The sequence below is a fragment of the Microcaecilia unicolor genome, chromosome 2, assembly GCF_901765095.1.
Source record: "Microcaecilia unicolor chromosome 2, aMicUni1.1, whole genome shotgun sequence".
In the NCBI taxonomy this organism is placed as follows: Eukaryota; Metazoa; Chordata; class Amphibia; order Gymnophiona; family Siphonopidae; genus Microcaecilia; species Microcaecilia unicolor.
Window position 1 is genome coordinate 379,732,551 of NC_044032.1, and position 19,429 is coordinate 379,751,979.

Consider the following 19,429-nt stretch of genomic DNA (forward strand, 5'->3'; position numbering starts at 1 on the left):
CCAGCCTCTATGCCAGCCTGAAATGTCATACCCAGCTCCCTGACAGCAGTATGCAGGTCCCTGGAGCAGTTTTTAATGGGTGCAGTGCAATCCAGGCAGGCAGATCCAGGTCCATCCCCCCCTACCTGTTACACTTGTGGTGCTAAGTGTTGAGCCCTCCACCACCCCCCAAAACCCACTGTACCCACATGTAGGTGCCCCCCTTCACCCATAAGGGCTATGGTAATGGTGTAGAGTTGTGGGGAGTGGGTTTGGGGGGGATTTGGGGGGCTCAGCACCCAAGGGAAGGGAGCTAGACACCTGGGAGCTATTTGTATTTTTGCTTTTATTTTTTAGAAGTGCCCCCTAGGGTGCCCAGTTGGTGTCCTGGCATGCCAGGGGGACCAGTACACTAAAAATGCTGGCTCCTCCCATGACCAAATGCCTTGGATTTCGCCGGCATTTTTTTTCCATTATCGCTGAAAAACAAAATCAGCGATCTCAAACCCGGCGAACTCTGGCATTTGGCCGGGCTAAACCGCATTATCGAAAAAAAAAAAAGATGGCCGGCCATTTTTTTCGATAATACGGTTCCGGTCAGCTGTTGCGCCGCCGCCAAAATAAATTGCCGCGATCTATTTCGCCGACGACGTTCGATTATGCCCCTCTATAGGTATTTTCTTTTTGTTTGAACAATTTTTATTGATGAACCAACATAGTATGCATTGCCAATCAAAGCACTAAACAATGATACGAATGGTACATTGTACTTCATAAACACAAATAGATGCGTTCATCAAAGTTTTAACAATTTCCTCAACAATCCTTCAAAATCAAAAAGCAAACCTCATTAGGGCCCTCTTTCCCATGTTCCTTATCCCATCCCCAAATACCCCCCCCCCCCCCCCCCAACAACATCCTGAATATCCAAAAGTGTCTAATACCCAATCCAACCTCCCTCCTCCCTCCATTCCACACTTCTGACCAAAAAGTAGAACTCATCCATCCACCTCCCCCTCCCCAGGGGCCTGAGTTCTTCCAGCCCCCGAAGAAGTAGAACGAACGACTATAGGCATTTTCTTTATCCGAGTGCCAACTAAAAGAAAGAAAGGTCAGTTCTTTGTAACAGCTTAAAACGTTAACATGAACCACCCGCTAGCCAAACTAGAGAAGCGCACTTCAAGAATTAATAAAGGCAGTTTTGCAGGCTTAAAACACACTGTTCTGTCACAAGTACCCTCTCCAGTGTTGTCTATAATTCATTTGTTATCACTGATATTGGTTTAATTCCAACTGCGAGGTCTCCTATTCAGGTCTTACTAACAAATGCCTCATACTCGATACATCAGTAAGACAGAAGCCTTGAAGAATACTTTGCATATTCTTCTACCCAATGCAAAACCTGCATGGGAAAAAGGCAATCATTGACTGTTCTTATATGGATCCCTTAAGACTGCACTGCCTGGTACTCTCCACGGATGATGAATGGCATATCTGGAAGAGTATATGAAAAATGTCAGTAACTCCCTGCATCACGTATCAATGATGAATGGCACCAAACCTTCACAGACTTGGCTGTTGCTTGGGATTGCTGAATTCAGATGCCAATACCAAAATGGCTGAACCCTCTGCATGTATCAATTGGGATGACAATCAAATGACTGTTACTACTACTAATAGTTCTTTCCATAGCACTACTAGACATAGGCAGCACTGTAAACATTATATGCAGGTACTTTCTCTGTCCCTAGAGGGCTCACAATCTAAGTTGGTGTACCTGGGGCAATGGAGGGTTAAGTGACTTGCCCAAGTTCACAAGGAGCTACAGTGGGAATTGAAGACAGGTTGCCAGGATCAAAGTCCACTGCACTAACCATTAGGCTACTGTTACCAATACTGAATCTAGAGGAATAGTGAAGCGACTCCAATACTGAAACACTATTAGCAGAGAAAGTAGCAGTTTGAGGCTATGCCAAAGTTGCATTTCTACTTCTCAGTGGAACCTTTGTGCCTGGGGTACATCTTTTCACAGGTGCTACAACTAGGATTGATGAGCTTCCCCTGGTTAAATGGATTCAGAGATTTTATTGCTATTTAAAGTTTATATATCAATAATGGTGATCTAGTCTAAGGCACTGCATCCATTCAACATGAAGAACTGTAATACACATGTGACTGCAGCATAAACACTTGAAGGAAAATATTTTGAGGCATTTTTGATAGTTTTATGCTTTTTTATTGCAATGCTTATATTTACTAATTGAATTGTAACTTTACCATCTTATAGGCCTCTTATGGGACAGAGAGTATATAAATTCAAACAAACTAAAAACAATGTAGAGAGAAGTACAACCATTGGGAACTATGGATGAAAATGAACTGACAAGGCTCAATGAAATAGATGTCACATGACATCTCAGTGTGTTTGGAAAAAGTGTTCCATTCCAGACTGCTGTCAATAATTGGAGATTGGTGCTGTGCTTATCCTTAGAAGACTTATTTGAGTTTTTAGTTATGATCATCCAAGCATAAGAAATCCTATCAACACCATAACAAAACAGTAAGTTACAGCAACAGCCCACTACATCTTGTTTAAGAATATTCAGTGGATACATTTAATAAAAAGACAACAAAAGTTAGGTGTCTGACATCTTTTATATTAAACAAGAACAAGATAAGCCACAGACTTGTGAAACTTTTATACAAAATGTCTGACTTTTATATTAAACAAGAACAAGATAAGCCACAGACTGTTGAAACTTTTATACAAAATGTCTGACTAGGTACAAAACATTTACACATTCTTTTAAAATATATTTACTGTGTTCTTTTCTAGGAGTTTTCTGGTAAAAACGGTTCACCTTTTATTTGAGTGTAAACAAGAACTGAATCTTCATTCAGGAGATTTCTAATGTTGTACATGTTACCTAGTCAAAAAAAGTGAAAATTAAGAGACTTAGACTTAACAAGGAATACAACAATCAGGAAAAGAAATGCTATGTAAGGAAAAACATTTAAAGAGGAATTTTCACATTGGAACAGTTAAACAAGCACTGATCTCTACACTCGCAACATGAAAAGTACTTTTTGACTATTTCTGTAAGGTAAAATTATGTATCATACCTGATAATTTTCTTTCCATTAATCATAGCTGATCAATCCATAGACTGGTGGGTTGGGTCCATCTACCAGCAGGTGGAGATAGAGAGCAATCCTTTTGCCTCCCTATATGTGGTCATGTGCTGCCGGAAACTCCTCAGTATGTCGATATCCAAGCTCCATCCGCAGGACTCAGCACTTAGAGAATTACACCCACAAAGGGACACTCTGCCCAGCTCACCACCGCCGAAACGGGGGAGGGGAATTAACCCAGCTCATCCCCACACAAGTGGGGGAGGGGAATCCGTCCAGCTCATCCCCGCGGAGCGGGGGAGGGACACCACACCCGCCGATGCGGGGGGATCTGGCTTATCCTGCAACCGCAACCGCGGGAGGAGCTGACTGACCCTAACACCGCCGAAGCGGGAGGGGTACAAAGCTGCCCTACAGCCGCACGAAGCGGGAGGGAGCGCCGGCAGAATTTAAGTCTCAATCCAGCCCCGTAAAACGGAGGGGAGAGGAATGCAGCAGCTCACTGTAACACAAACTCGTCTCAACTCTTGAAGAATCCCATTGAAAAAACTTGAACACGAAGTCCTCCTGAACAGGAACTGAAGACTAAACTTGAATCTGAAATGCAACCAGAATATAAACAGTACAGATATCTGGGAGGGGCTATGGATTGATCAGCTATGATTAATGGAAAGAAAATTATCAGGTATGATACATAATTTTACCTTCCATATCATCATGCTGATCAATCCATAGACTGGTGGGATGTACCGAAGCAGTACTCACCCAGGGCGGGACATTGAAATCCCTGACCGCAACACTGAAGCTCCAAACCGGGCCTCCGCCCGAGCAGCCACAGTCAAGCGGTAATGCCTGGAGAAGGTATGGGCCGATGCCCAAGTTGCCGCCTTGCAAATCTCTTCCAAGGAGACGGACCCGGCCTCTGCCATCGAGGCCGCCTGAGCTCTAGTGGAGTGAGCCTTCAGCTGGTAGGCGGCACCTTCCCCGCGGCCACATAAGCCGCTGCAATGGCTTCCTTGACCCATCTTGCCACTGTAGGCTTAGCAGCCTGCAGACCCTTACGAGGACCTGCAAACAGGACAAACAGATGATCCGATTTCCGGAAATCATTGGTCACTTCCAAGTATCTGATGATGACTCGTCTCACATCCAGATATTTGAGAGCAGAGTATTCCTCTGAGTAGTCCTCCCTACGAAAGGAAGGGAGACAGAGCTGCTGATTCACATGGAAGCGATAAACAATCTTGGGCAGGAAGGAAGGCACTGTGCGAATAGTCACTCCTGCCTCAGTGAACTGCAGAAAAGGCTCTCGACATGAGAGTGCCTGGAGCTCGGAAACTCTTCTGGCTGAAGTGATAGCCACCAAAAAGACTGCTTTCAACGTCAGGTCTTTCAGAGATGCCCTCGACAAGGGTTAAAAAGGCGGCTTCTGCAAGGCTCTTAGCACCAGGTTGAGATTCCACGCAGGCACCACTGAGTGCAGAGGAGGGCGCAGGTGATTAACTCCCTTGAGAAAACGTACCACATCTGGCTGCGAAGCCAGGGAAGCACCCTTCAGGCGGCCCCTGAAGCAAGCCAGAGCCGCCACCTGGACTTTAAGGGAACTGAGCGACAGACCTTCTTGCAGGAACGTCAGACCTGAAGAAATTGGAGCAGTGAAGGGAGAAAGTGAGCCTGCTTCACACCACGCTGCAAAGGTACGCCAAACCCTGGCGTAAGCATTAGAAGTAGAGCGCTTCCTCGCTCTCAGCATAGTGGCGATGACCTTGTCTGAGAAGCCCTTCTTCCTCAGACGCTGCCGCTCAATAGCCAGGCCGTAAGACCAAAGGGGGAGGGATCCTCCATCACCATGGGACCCTGATGCAACAGGCCCTGCTCCACTGGCAGTCGCAGAGGGTCGTCCACTGAGAGCCTGATCAAGTCCGCATACCAGGGACGTCTGGGCCAGTCCGGACCCACCAGGATTACCCGGCCCGGATGCTTTGCCACCCGGTCTAGCACCCTGCCCAACATGGGCCAGGGCGGGAACACATAGAGAAGCTCCTGTGTTGGCCACTGTTGGAGGAGAGCATCTACTCCCAGAGATCGAGGGTCCCGTCCTCTGCTGAAAAAGCGCGGCACTTGGCAATTGGCCGATGACGCCATCAGATCTAGGCTCGGCTGGCCCCAGCGCTTCGTGATGTCCAAGAACGCCTGAGCCGATAACTGCCACTCTCCGGGATCCAAGGTATGGCGACTGAGAAAGTCCGCCTTGACATTCATGACTCCAGCAATGTGGGCAGCTGACAGCTGTTCCAGGTTCGCTTCCGCCCACTGGCATAGATTCATGGCTTCCTTGGCTAGAGGGGCGCTCTTGGTACCTCCCTGGCGGCTGACATAGGCTACAGCCGTGGCATTGTCCGACAGGACCCGTACTGGCTTCAACGCCAGTACCGGGAGGAACTCCAAAAGCGCCAACCGAATGGCTCTGAGTTCCAGGAGGTTGATAGACTACTTTGCCTCTGCAGGAGACCAGAGCCCCTGCGCTGTCCTTCCCAAGCAGTGGGCTCCCCAGCCCGTCAAAGAGGCGTCCGTCGTGACGACAATCCACTCCGGGGTCACAAGAGGCATCCCTGCAGACAACTTGTCTGTCTTCAGCCACCAGCTCAGCACCTTGCGCACTGCTGGGTCCAAGGGAAGGCGCACAGCATAATCCTCCGACACCGGAGTCCAGCGCTGCAGCAGAGAGTGTTGTAGTGGTCTCATATGAGCCCTGGCCCAGGGCACTACTTCCATCGTGGCCGTCATAGAGCCCAACAGCTGCACATAGTCCCAAGCCCGAAGCGGAGAGGCTACTAGGAACTGGTCCACCTGAGCCTGAAGTTTGACAATCCGATTGTCCGGCAGGAACACTCTGCCCACTTGGGTGTCGAATCGAACTCCCAGATACTCCAGGGACTGAGTCGGGCGCAGCTGGCTTTTCTCCCAGTTGATGATCCACCCCAGGGAGCTCAAAAGAGCAATCACCCGGTCCACAGCTTGCCGCACTCTGCATAAGAGGGGGCTCGGATCAACCAGTCGTCCAGATAAGGATGGACTTGTACTCCTTCCTTTCGCAGGAAGGCCGCGATGACCACCATTACTTTGGAGAAGGTCCGCGGAGCAGTAGCCAACCCGAACGGGAGGGCTCTGAACTGGAAGTGTCGGCCCAGGACTGCAAAACGCAGAAAGCGTTGATGATGAGGCCAGATGGGAATATGCAAATACGCTTCCTTGATGTCCAAGGATACCAGGAACTCCCCTGCCTTCACTGCCGCTATAACAGAGCGGAGAGTCTCCATGCGAAAGTGCCGAACTTTCAAGGCCCGATTGACCCCTTTGAGGTCGAGGATAGGCCGTACAGAACCTCCTTTCTTTGGTACCACAAAGTAAATGGAGTAACGTCCTTGCCAAGCTGATTTTCTGGCACCGGAACGACCGCACCCAGGCGGATCAGATTGTCCAAGGTCTGCTGCACTGCCACAGCTTTGACCGGAGACTTGCAGGGAGAGAGTACAAACCCGTCTCTTAAGGGTCGGCAGAACTCTAGCTTGTAGCCGTCTCTGATGACTTCCAGCACCCAAGCGTCTGAAGTTACCCTGGTCCACTCACCCAGAAACGAGGACAGCCGTCCTCCAATCTGCACTGGGCCATGGACCAGGGCCCCGTCATTGGGTACGAGACCCTGGGGGAGGACCGGAGGGCGCACCTCCGGGACGGCGGTCTCTGCGAAAGGAATGCTGCTTGGGGGAGAAATTCCTTTTGAAGGAAGAGGGGGCAGAGGAGCCCGACTTGCCCGGGCGGTACCGACGGGCTTCCTGAAACCGTCCTCTGGAGATACCGGGGCGAGCACTGGCCCGAGCCCTGACCTCTGGTAACCTCTTGCCCTTAGACGTGCCGAGATCGTGCCGAGATCGGTCACAATCTTGTCCAGCTCGACCCCAAAGAGCAGCTTGCCTTTAAAAGGCAACTTAGCCAGGCGGGACTTAGAGGCGTGGTCAGCAGACCAATGTTTCAGCCAAAGCCACCGCCGCGCAGAGACTGTCTGAGCCATACCTTTAGCCGAGGCTCTCAAGACATCATACAGTAAGTCTGCCAAATAAGCCAAGCCCGATTCCAGGGCCGGCCAATCAACCCTCAAGGAAGGATCCGAGGGGGAAGCCCGCTGCACAATCGTCAGGCACGCCCTGGCCACATAGGAGCCGCAAACTGAGGCCTGCAAACTTAAAGCAGCCGCCTCGAAGGACGACCTTAAGGCCGCCTCCAATCTTCTGTCTTGGGCTTCCTTTAGGGCCGTGCCACCTTCCACCGGCAACGCCGTTTTCTTAGTCACCGCAGTGATTAAAGAATCCACGGTAGGCCAAAGAAAGGCCTCCCGTTCACTTTCAGGCAAAGGATAGAGGCGGGACATAGCCCTAGCCACTTTGAGGCTCGCTTCCGGGACATCCCATTGAGCCGAAATTAAGGTGTGCATGGCTTTATGCACGTGGAAGGTTCTAGGCGGGCGCTTCGTCCTCAGCATAATGGCGGAGCCAACAGGGGCTGAGGGAGAGACGTCCTCTGGAGAGGAAACCTTCAAAATGCTCATGGCCTGCACTAACAGGTTGGGCAAATCCTCTGAGCGAAAGATCCGCGCTGCAGAGGGGTCATCCGCTCCATCCGAGTGGGAATCCGTCTCCTCCAAGGAATCCCCAAAGGACCATTGGGAGAACTCAGATACGCTGCCCTCATCTACATCAGAGGAAACAGAGTCCTCTAAGGCCTGGGAATCCACCCGAGGGCGTTTACTTCCGGGGGCCTCAACCCCTTTATCGGACAAGGGAGAAGGGGCAGCGTTTTGCATAAGGAAGGCCTGATGCAGCAGCAAAATAAACTCGGGGGAGAAACCCCCCAGACTATGCACTTCAGCAGCCTGGGCCACAGCCCTAGACGCACCCTCAACCGGCGCTCGCAAGAGCGGGGGAGAAACATGCTGCGCATCCAAGATGGCGTCATGCGCGACACTCCGCGAAGGAGCTGCGCGGGAAGAACGGCGCTTAACTTTAGCCGCTTTTTTGCCGTCGCCCAAATCAAGGGCGGCCATGGCATTAACGTCTCCCAGCTCAAGGGCGGCCCAAGAAGAAGCCGTCCGAGCAGCGTGGCCGGCCAAGATGGCGGAGGCGAGCAGCGGGGGATGGGCGTTTATGGCGGGAAAAACCGCCGCACCGGAGGAAGACCCGGGACACTGACCGGCCTCCGAACTGACACCCAACAAGGGCGAATCAGACTTTAAGACCCCCGCATCCCCGCTAGAAGCGCACACGCGGTCCGGGGAGCGATTCTTCGCGCCCTCGCCCTCCAACGCCATAGGCCACGTGGAGATCGATCGGGGAACCCCCTGCCCGCTATATAAAGGTAAAAATTACCTGCTTCTCGCTCCGAGCTGTAACGACCTGCTGTCCCAGTGAGTAGCTGCAATAAACGTTTAAATAAACGTCGAAATAAACGCCTTTAAGGACGTCCAAATTTTTTTTTTTTTTTTTTTTACGGAGCCAGCGGGAGGGGGGAGAAAATGAGGGACCTGGCGCCACCAGGTTTGCACTTGCTCAAGAAGAGCCCTCAACCCCAGGTACTCAACAAAACCTAAAAATTAGGCTTGGAGACCTAGCCAGAGCTGCTGCTGTGTGTGACCACCACCTGCTGAGATAGAGAACATACTGAGGAGTTTCCAGCAGCACATGACCACATATAGGGAGGCAAAAGGATTGCTCTCTATCTCCACCTGCTGGTAGATGGACACAACCCACCAGTCTATGGATTGATCAGCATGATGATATGGAATTATAATTAAGAATAAGAAAGCAGAAAATCTTGAATCCATAAAACTTCACATTCGTTGAATGAAAACCACTTCGCAGCAAGGCAATCATTTTAGGGTATGTACCAAATGCTGCACAGTGAGATGATTTATAAAAGCAATTCTGTAAGTTGGCACCTCAATCTAGACACTCAATGCCATAAGCTTAGAACCAATTCTAAAACATCTTGGAACAAAATTCTATTATAAAAAACTAATATAAACTGGCACATCCACGTTTAGGATTGCCCACTAATACTACATCAATGGGCAAGCGTATACTGATGTGACCTAGGTGTGCCAAGTGATGTGTGTAATTTATAGTATTCTATAAACTTGACCAACTGAAAGACATGCCTATGGCCCGCTCATGTTCTGCCCACATGTATGCAGGCACTATGTCACTACCTTATAAAATAGAACCTAGTGCGCACAGGCACCTGCCAATTAATGAGGTCTTTGACATATATAAGTTGTGCGTACTTTAGGCACAAGCTTACAAAATTGTCCCAATAGTGTTTGTATATTTTTCTTGGACGACCACTGTAAGTCACATTCTTTCAAGCTGGCAGGGGATTGTCTGAGGACTTCAGTTTTCAATATCTTGCCACAGGTTTTCTATGGAATTCAACCCCACAACATAATGCTGCTACCACTATGCTATAGTATACAGACGGTGTTAGGGTGATGTACTGTGTTTTACACCACACATACTGAGACTAAATAATTCAATTTGGGGATAAAGTTTTGTGGTCTGATAAGACCACACATGTACAGTGTTTGTTCTTTCTTTGTAAATGTTAAAAGACACATCATGTAATTTTTCTTCAGCAGTCGAATTCCCTCTTGCCACCTTCAAATAAAGAAAAATAGTAAGACCATATACCAAAGCTTAGAAAACAATAACATTTCAGATTATTTCTAAGCTTTGGTGTATGATCTTACTATTTTATTTTCTTTGTGGTGTTTGATACCTGGTCTTTGTGTATTGGACACCTTTCCATGCAGACTAGGTTTGTGGAGTTATTTTGAAACTGTTGAACAGTCAACCTTTTCCCCAGTTTTAGCCAGATACCAGTGGCTATCATTTGAAATGTTCCTTAATGCAGGGCTATTGACTTTGGAGGGACAACCTGATCGAAGGAGTTTCCTGATGGTGCAAAACTGTTTCCACTTTACAATGATTGACGACAGCACCCCAAGAATATTCAAATACACTGAAATTTCTTATAGCCTTCCCACAGACTGCACTTTTTAATAACTTTATCCAGAATTCTTTTGGCAGCATTATGAGAAGCATGTCTAGACCACTGCTTCAAAGAAAATCTACTGTAGCAGCATTTAATTTTTGAAAGGCCAATTATGAAAAAATGAGGAAAATGGTTAAAAAGAAGCTAAAAGGATCGGCTGCAAAGGTTAGGACTTCACATGGATGTTGTTTAAAAATACCATCTTGGAAGCCCAGACCAGATGCATTCCACATATTCACAAAGGTGGAAAGAAGAGCATGATTAAAGGGTGAAGTGAACGTCCTTCAAAGAATGAAAAAAAAGACCCAAATGAAGAAAATAAGAAGTAACATAAGCACTGGCAAATTAGATGCAAAGCACTGATAAAAAAAAAGCTGAAAGAATATGAAGAGAAACTTGCCACAGAGGTAAAAACTCATAGTTACAACTTTTTCACGTACATCAGAAGCAAAAAGCCTATGAGAGAATCCGTGGGATCATCAGATCATTAAGGAGCAAAAGGGGCACTCAGGAAGGACAAGGCTATAGAAGACAGGCTGAATTAATTATTTGCTTCAGTCTTTACGGAAGAAGACTTAAGAGATCTACCTGTACCAAAAATTTATTTATTTGGATTTTGCTCACACCTTTTTCAGTAGTAGCTCAAGGTGAGTTGCATTCAGGTACACTGGGTTTTCAACCGTGATGATGCAAAGAACTGAAAGAAATGTCGGTGAACCTGGAAGACATAGGGGTCCTTTTACTAAGGTGCGCCAAAAAATGGCCTGTGCTGGTGTAGACGCATGTATTGGATGCGCACAGGTCCATTTTTCAGATCCTAGGAAAATAAAAAGTTTTTTTGGCAGAAAATAGACGAGTGGCAAAATAAAAATTGGTGCACGTCCATTTTGGCCCTGAGATCTTACCGCCACATACCGACCTGGCGGTAAAGCCTTATGTATTAACCAGGCGGAAATAGTCTATGCGTATATAATGCTGATTACCGCCCAGTTAGCACTGTGCACCAGAAAATTTCCGGTGAGCTTAGTGGATGCGCAAAAAAAGTGAAATTACCACCCGGGCCACGTGGTAGCACGGCAGTAGTTCAACACTGATGCGCATAGGACGCTTAGTAAAAGGGCCTCATAATGAGCCAAACAGACAAATTAAAAAGAGTAAATCACCCAGACGGATTGCATGCATCCAAAGGTACTGAAAGAACTCAAAAATAAAATTGCTGATCTCCTGTTAGTAATCTGTAACCTCTCATTAAAATCGTCCATAGTAACTGAAGATTGGATGTTGGCCAATGTAACACCGATTTTTAAAAAGTGTTCCAGGGTGATCCGGGAAATTGCAGACTGGTAAGCCTGACATCAGTGCCAGGTAAAATAGTGGAAACTATTATAAAGAACAAAATTACAGAACACACAGATAAACATGGTTTAATGAGACAGAGTCAGCATGGATTCAGCAAAGGAAATCTTGCCTCACCAATTTGCTTCATTTTTTGAAGGCATGAACAAAGATGTTGATAAAAGTCAGCCGGTTGATATAAATTTTCAGAAAGCTTCTGACAAAATTCCTCATGAGAGACTCCTGAGAAAATTAGGCAATGTTCTGTTGTAGATTAGGAATTGGTTATTGGACAGAAAAAAGAAGACAGGGTTAAATGGCCATTTCTCTCAATGATGGAGGGTGAATTGTGGAGAGACGCAGGGATCTGTACTGTGACCGTAGCTATTTGGCATATTTATAGATAATCTGGAAATCGGAGCAAGTGAGGTGATTAAATTTGTAGATGACACAAAACTATTCAAAGTTGTCAAAACACATGTGGAATGTTAAAAATTGCAGGAAGACCTTAGGACACTAGAAGACGGCGTCCAAATGGCAGATGAAATTTAATGTGGACAAAAGCAAAATGATGCACGTTAGGAAGAACAATCAAAATCACTGTCACCTGATGCTAGGGTCCCACCTTGGGGTCATGCACCCAAGAAAAAGATCAAGGTATCATTGTAGACAATACACTGAAATCATCTGCCCAGTGTGTGGCAGAGGCATCCAAAAAAGCAAACAGGATGCTAGGAATTATTAGGAAAGGGGTGGTAAAATAAGGTCAAAATGCCTCTGTATCACTCCATGGTGTGACCTCACCTCGAGTACTGCATTCAGTTCTGGTCACCATATCTCAAAAAAAGATATATCAGAATTAGAAAGGTTCACAGAAGAGCGACCAAAATAATAAAGGGAATGGAACTCCTCTCATGAGGAGAGTTTAGGGCTTTTCAGCTTGGAAAAAAGATGGCTGACTGAGGTCCACAAAATCCTGAGTGGTGTAGAATGAGAACAAGTTAATCAATTATTCATTCTTTCACAAAGTACAATGAAATTACAGGGAAATACTAAATAGGAGGAAATATATTTTCACTCAATGAATAGTTAAGCTCTGGAACTCTGCCAGAAGATGTAGTAACATCTGGGTTTAAAAAAAAGGTTTGGTTAAGTTCCTGGAGGAAAAGTCCATAGTCTGCTATTGAGACAGACCATTGGTCTGGCCCAGTATGGCTATTCTTATTTTCTTATGATTTTATACAACAGAAACAGCTTGAGTCTTTATCTAGGGATATTCAAATCAGTTCAACTTTTTCAGATTTTGTTATGATACATCATAGTAATGGATTGTGCGTGTATGTGGCAAGGCAGCGTGTAGGGGTATTTTCCTGCTGACTCACCTTTACTGGTCTGGGGCCTCTACAAGCATGAACCATTCTTTTATAACTAATATGGATTCTACAGCCTGTGGCCTGAATATATCAGACACCAACTTTTCTACAAAGGAAAATCACTGCTTGGCATACCCATGATGACTTCATCCAAGAACACGCTGTTTACTGCAAACTAGCCTCCACTTATCTCCTGGGTAGAGCGGAGAAGCATACCTCACAGAGTCCATAGCTCCAAGTTTTTAATAAGAATTAAGAGGGAGGTTTGCTACCATCTGCTACCGTGTGATGAGTTTCTTTGCTAATAGCAAAGCCTCTCTTCATGACCATGAATTCTGCTGGACAGAATTACACCGTTTGTGATTGGTCTAGATATCAGAAGACTTGTTGGTGGATAGGTGGCTCTGAGAGGAGCGAGAGACTGATTTTCTAGACACACCACTGAACTGCATACCTTGTAACAAACTGACAAGGTCAGCTAAGCTACAATGCTAGGCCTCACCTGAAAAACTGTGCTATCAGTATCAGAAGACAGACCTTGGATTTTATTCCTGGACTGAGAAACTTGCTGAGGCTTCAGCTTGAGTCTCAGAGGAGGAATTATCAAATTGTTTACCATTGGAAGTCTGCAATAAGGACTACAGGGTAAGAGATACGTAGGATATATTACCTATGGTCATGGAATAGTTAGTCCACAGTTTTATCTGTGACAGACTGGTTTTTCAGGACTGGTGGTCAGTGAATTACTAGCTGCTAAGTGTGTATTTTGCACAGGACATATTAGTTGTGTAAGTTCTCATAATAATCCTTAGGATATTAGTGGTTTGATTAGTTGTACTATCACTTATCCATATAGTTTATTTGGCTAATCATATGTGTGTGTGCCTTATTTTTGTAAGCTGATTTGCATTTTCCATATTATTTTTATATTTATAATAAATAATAATTTATTCTATCTGTGGCCTTGTTCCTTTCATTGGTATAGCTAGTTAGCAGAACTAAGGGCCAATTAGGTACTGTCATATCCCTGAGCAAACAAGTCCAGAATAGCTGCTTTTGTGTGATTATCTGATACAGAAGTATCTACAGGTGTGAGATGGGACAGCAAAAAGGGAAAATGATTTTGGAACTCTCTGATCTGGATAGGAAGGTCAATTTGTGGGACTTCATTGCAGAGATGAGCTTGTCCCTGTTAAGAGAGTTCAGAGATTTTATCCTTATTTAAATTTATATACCCCCATTACTGATAACTGTTTGTACATAGTCTTCATTAGGACTGATGCAGGCTAGGAAAAAATAAGGAAGGTCAAACACTGATTGCAAAGCCATCCTGGTTCCCATGAGAAAGCCCTTTATTACCAAGTTTTGATACAATATTAATTACTTGCTCAGGAAAAGAAGTTTTATATATCCAATAGTTGAAGGTTGCTTTGAATTACCCTATCAACTTTAATGCATCAGTGAGATCTTCTTCAAATTTCTCCCTCTATAATACGTTATCCTCTACTACGGAAGATTACAAACAACAATCTAAGGATTTGCTGAGGGCTTTTCTAGTACAGGTTAAGCCCACACGTTGGTGAAGAAAGCATATAAAGGAGCTTTATTCAATAACAGAGAACTCCAGTTTCAGAAGATATTTCCTGTTTCAGATGATATGGATGTCATTATGTGTTATGAAGTACGGATGCAATAGTATGGGGTCTCAAAATATTGAGAAAATGCTGGGTACTGATGAGAACCTATGAGATATTCGCTCATAAAAATCTATGGAAAGCGTATTAGAGGGAGAAATCTGAAGGCGATCCTATGTTGATCTTATCAACTGAGAACCAGGACGAAAGAAATGTAGAAAGAAGGGGGGGGGGGGGGGGGGGGTCAAAACCCCTATGGCACCTATCAGGTGCGTTGTGATAGAAGATTCAGTGTTTTTGACAACCTGGTGGCTAGTAGGTTTGTTCTGAAATAATAAATCTTGTAAATCGGAAGTGGTGATATATTATACAAGTGGTCCACGCGAGACAAACCTTCCACAGATTGTATACACACTTGATAGAAAACAGAAGTAATTAGAACAGACAGCGTAAAGAGGCCCTCAAGATTCGACACTTTTCATTTAAGTCATGACTTTCTCGATCTGAGAGCAACAGTATTAGACTGTGTTCTGAAATCGGTTTGAGGTGCGGATTGGAGAACAGCTCTGTTACAGAGAGAACAACGCAGGATTTTACTGTGCAATCCATGGAACTGAAAAGTTTAAATGTTGGAATTGAGTGGCTACCTTTTTTTTTTTTTTTTTTTTTTAATTTGTTTTGAAAGGCATTTTTTAAAATTTGTTTTGGGATTTTGGTAAAAGCAAATTTTAAAAAAGGGGGTTCCTCAAATAATAGGATAATACTTGTCAGTGTACGATTGGCTGGGATACTCTGCAGCCACCTATATTCAACGCTGAAACCGTGTTTGAGACTCACAGTAAAGCAGATGAGAATGATGCCACTGTGAGTTTTAGAGTTCACAGTATAATGAATGTGTGGAAGTTCCATTTGTACAACAGTTAACCGATGTCTGTGATAATGCAAAATATCAGTGTGCTGGCTGGGTGAACTCCTTGATGCAGCAACACAGGACAGCAAAACACTGACAGCATTTGATATTTTGGAATTAGTCACCTGAGCAGAACAAGACAAGATTTTCTGAATCTTTATGAAGGCGTGACGTATGCACATGAGGACGTTATATGACATACTAGCCGTTAAGCCCATTAAAATGGGCGAGATTTGTAATTCTCACCTCCATGTCCAGCAACCCTGCTCTTTTCCCCTGCCCTCCCCTCCCCCGATCCATGTCCAGCAACCCTGCTCTTTCCCCTGCCCTCCCCCCCATGTCTAGCAGCCATCCTGTATCCCCTGTCCTCCCCCCCGTCCACCAACCATCCTGTCTCCCCTGCCCTCCCCCCATATCCAGCAACCCTCCTCTTTCCCTTGGCCTCCCCCCCCCCCCCGTCCACCAACCCTGCTCTCTCCCATGCCCTCCCCCCATGCCCAGCAACCTTCCTCTCTCCCCTGCCCTCCACTCATGTCCAGAAACCCTCCTCTCTCCCCTGCCCTCCCCTCCCCTCCATCGATCCATGTCCAGCAACCCTGCTCTCTCCCCTGTCCTCCCCCCCATGACCAGCAGCCCTCCTGTCTCCCCTGGCCTCACCCCGTCCACCGACCCTCCTCTCTCCCCTGGCCTCACCCCATCCACCGACCCTCCTATCTCCCCTGCCCTCCCCCCATATCCAGCAACCCTCCGCTTTCCGTTGGCCTCCCCCCACCCTGTTCTCTCCCCTGCCTTCCCCCCATGTCCAGCAACCTTCCTCTCCCCCCCTATCCTCCCCCCCTATGTCCAGCTACCCTCCTCGCTGCCGCTCCCTCCCCTCTCCGTGCCAGGCCCCCTGTACTGACATGAGAGCGCCTCTCACCTCCGTGTGAAAGCGCTGCAGGCAGCAGCAGATTGCTGCTGCCTGCAGCGCTTCCACACGGAGGTGAGAGGCGCTCTCATGTCAGTGCAGGGGGCCCGATACGGAGAGGGGAGGGAGCGGCGGCAACGACGTCAGGGATGGGGGGGAGGGTGGAGGTTGATGTGCTAGCGATGTTTTCCTTCGTCTCCAGGCTCTTCATCGGCAGCAGCAGGCCAGCAGCGTCTGTTTCCCTCTACGTTCCGCCCTCTGACGTCATCACGTCTTGACGCGAGGGCAGGACAGAGTCTCAACTGCGCATTTGCGGGTGAGTCGGTCACTTGTCTTTTATATGTTTGATGTTTGAAACATAAAAGTTCAAAAAAGGAGGGAGGTTTTTCTAGCCTACTCAAGTTCTGTGGTTATCTAATGTTTGAGAAGCTGATACAAGGAAGATTAAAAATTGTTTAAATATTGGGATAAGTAAACAGTGGGCTTGAGACTGTATATTAAATTTAAAACCACTGTCGTCATTGGATTCTGAGTATGTGGAACAGTCATGAGTCATCATTAAGGCATTTATCATTTGAGGATCCTCAGAGCAATAGCAAAGCCCTGCCCTGAGTTGTCAACATCTTTAACCACTGATTTCCTATTTGTATTCCAAGAACCATGTAGGAAATATACAGGTGACACAGAGATGCTGACCAGAGATGCTAACAGCAGTAGCCATATTACACCATTCTATAAAGCGAATGCTACATACCTGTAGAAGGTATTCTCCGAGGACAGCAGGCTGATTGCTCTCACTGATGGGTGACGTCCACGGTAGCCCCTCCAATCGGAAACTTCACTAGCAAAGGCCTTTGCTAGTCCTCGCACGCCCATGCGCACCGCGCATGCGCGGCCGTCTTCCCGCCCGAACCGGCTCGTGTTCGTCAGACCCATATGTAGCAAAACAAATGGAAGGGAAGACACAACTCCAAAGGGGAGGCGGGCGGGTTTGTGAGAACAATCAGCCTACTGTCCTCAGAGAATACCTTCTACAGGTATGTAGCATTCGCTTTCTCCGAGGACAAGCAGGCTCATTGTTCTCACTGATGGGGTATCCCTAGCCCCCAGGCTCACTCAAAACAACAAACATGGTCAATTGGGCCTCGCAACGGCGAGGACATAACTGAGAGAGACCTAACAATTTTTCCAACTAACTGAGAGTGTAGCCTGGAACAGAATAAACATGGGCCTAGGGGGTGGAGTTGGATCCTAAACCCCGAACAGATTCTGAAGTACTGACTGCCCGAACCGACTGTCGCGTCGGGTATCCTGCTGCAGGCAGTAATGAGATGTGAATGTGTGGACAGATGACCACGTCGCAGCTTTGCAAATCTCTTCAATAGTGGCTGACTTCAAGTGGGCTACCGACGCTGCCATGGCTCTAACATTATGAGCCGTGACATGACCCTCAAGAGCCAGCCCAGCCTGGGCGTAAGTGAAGGAAATGCAATCTGCTAGCCAATTGGATATGGTGCGTTTCCCCACAGCCACTCCCCTCCTGTTGGGATCAAAAGAAACAAACAATTGGGCGGACTGTCTGTTGGGCTGTGTCCGCTCCAGATAGAAGGCCAATGCTCTCTTGCAGTCCAATGTGTGCAGCTGACGTTCAGCAGGGCAGGAATGAGGACGAGGAAAGAATGTTGGCAAGACAATTGACTGGTTCAGATGGAACTCCGACACAACCTTTGGCAAGAACTTAGGGTGAGGGCGGAGGACTACTCTGTTATGATGAAATTTGGTGTAAGGGGCCTGGGCTACCAGGGCCTGAAGCTCACTAACTCTACGAGCTGAAGTAACTGCCACCAAGAAAATGACCTTCCAGGTCAAGTACTTCAGATGGCAGGAGTTCAGTGGCTCAAAAGGAGGTTTCATCAGCTGGGTGAGAACGACATTGAGATCCCATGACACTGTAGGAGGTTTGACAGGGGGCTTTGACAAAAGCAAACCTCTCATGAAGCGAACAACTAAAGGCTGCCCTGAGATCGGCTTACCTTCCACACGGTAATGGTATGCACTGATTGCACTAAGGTGAACCCTTACAGAGTTGGTCTTGAGACCAGACTCAGACAAGTGCAGAAGGTATTCAAGCAGGGTCTGTGTAGGACAAGAGCGAGGATCTAGGGCCTTGCTGTCACACCAGACAGCAAACCTCCTCCACAGAAAGAAGTAACTCCTCTTAGTGGAATCTTTCCTGGATTACAGGAGGACCTTGCGAGACTGGGAGAATGGGCGTGCAAGTGGCAGATGAAGTTCAATGTTGACAAGTGCAAAGTGATGCATGTGGGTAAGAGGAACCCGAATTATAGCTACGCCTTGCAAGGTTCCGCGTTAGGAGTTACGGATCAAGAAAGGGATCTAGGTGTCGTCGTCGATGATACGCTGAAACCTTCTGCTCAGTGTGCTGCTGCGACTAGGAAAGCGAATAGAATGTTGGGTGTTATTAGGAAGGGTATGGAGTCCAGGTGTGCGGATGTTATAATGCCGTTGTATCGCTCCATGGTGCGACCGCACCTGGAGTATTGTGTTCAGTACTGGTCTCCGTATCTCAAAAAAGATATAGTAGAATTGGAAAAGGTACAGCGAAGGGCGACGAAAATGATAGTGGGGATGGGACGACTTTCCTATGAAGAGAGGCTGAGAAGGCTAGGGCTTTTCAGCTTGGAGAAGAGACGGCTGAGGGGAGATATGATAGAAGTGTATAAAATAATGAGTGGAATGGATCGGGTGGATGTGAAGCGACTGTTCACGCTATCCAAAAATACTAGGACTAGAGGGCATGAGTTGAAGCTACAGTGTGGTAAATTTAAAACGAATCGGAGAAAATTTTTCTTCACCCAACGTGTAATTAGACTCTGGAATTCGTTGCCGGAGAACGTGGTACGGGCAGTTAGCTTGACGGAGTTTAAAAAGGGGTTAGATAGATTCCTAAAGGACAAGTCCATAGACCGCTATTAAATGGACTTGGAAAAATTCCGCATTTTTAGGTATAACTTGTCTGGAATGTTTTTACGTT

The 19,429-nt window shown here is 46.7% G+C and overlaps 1 protein-coding gene across 2 annotated transcripts in view; it reads right to left on the reverse strand.

Annotated features, from left to right (window-relative positions):
- Positions 1-2,626: 2,626 nt before the first annotated feature.
- The window catches only part of CENPC (centromere protein C), a 247,457-nt gene continuing 230,654 nt past the window's right edge, over positions 2,627-19,429 (reverse strand). For both annotated transcript variants that reach the window (XM_030190519.1, XM_030190518.1), the window contains one exon: positions 2,627-2,906. In XM_030190519.1, coding sequence (XP_030046379.1) covers positions 2,812-2,906 — 95 coding nt within the window. In that variant the 3' untranslated portion in view covers positions 2,627-2,811. The remainder of the gene's footprint in view (positions 2,907-19,429) is intronic.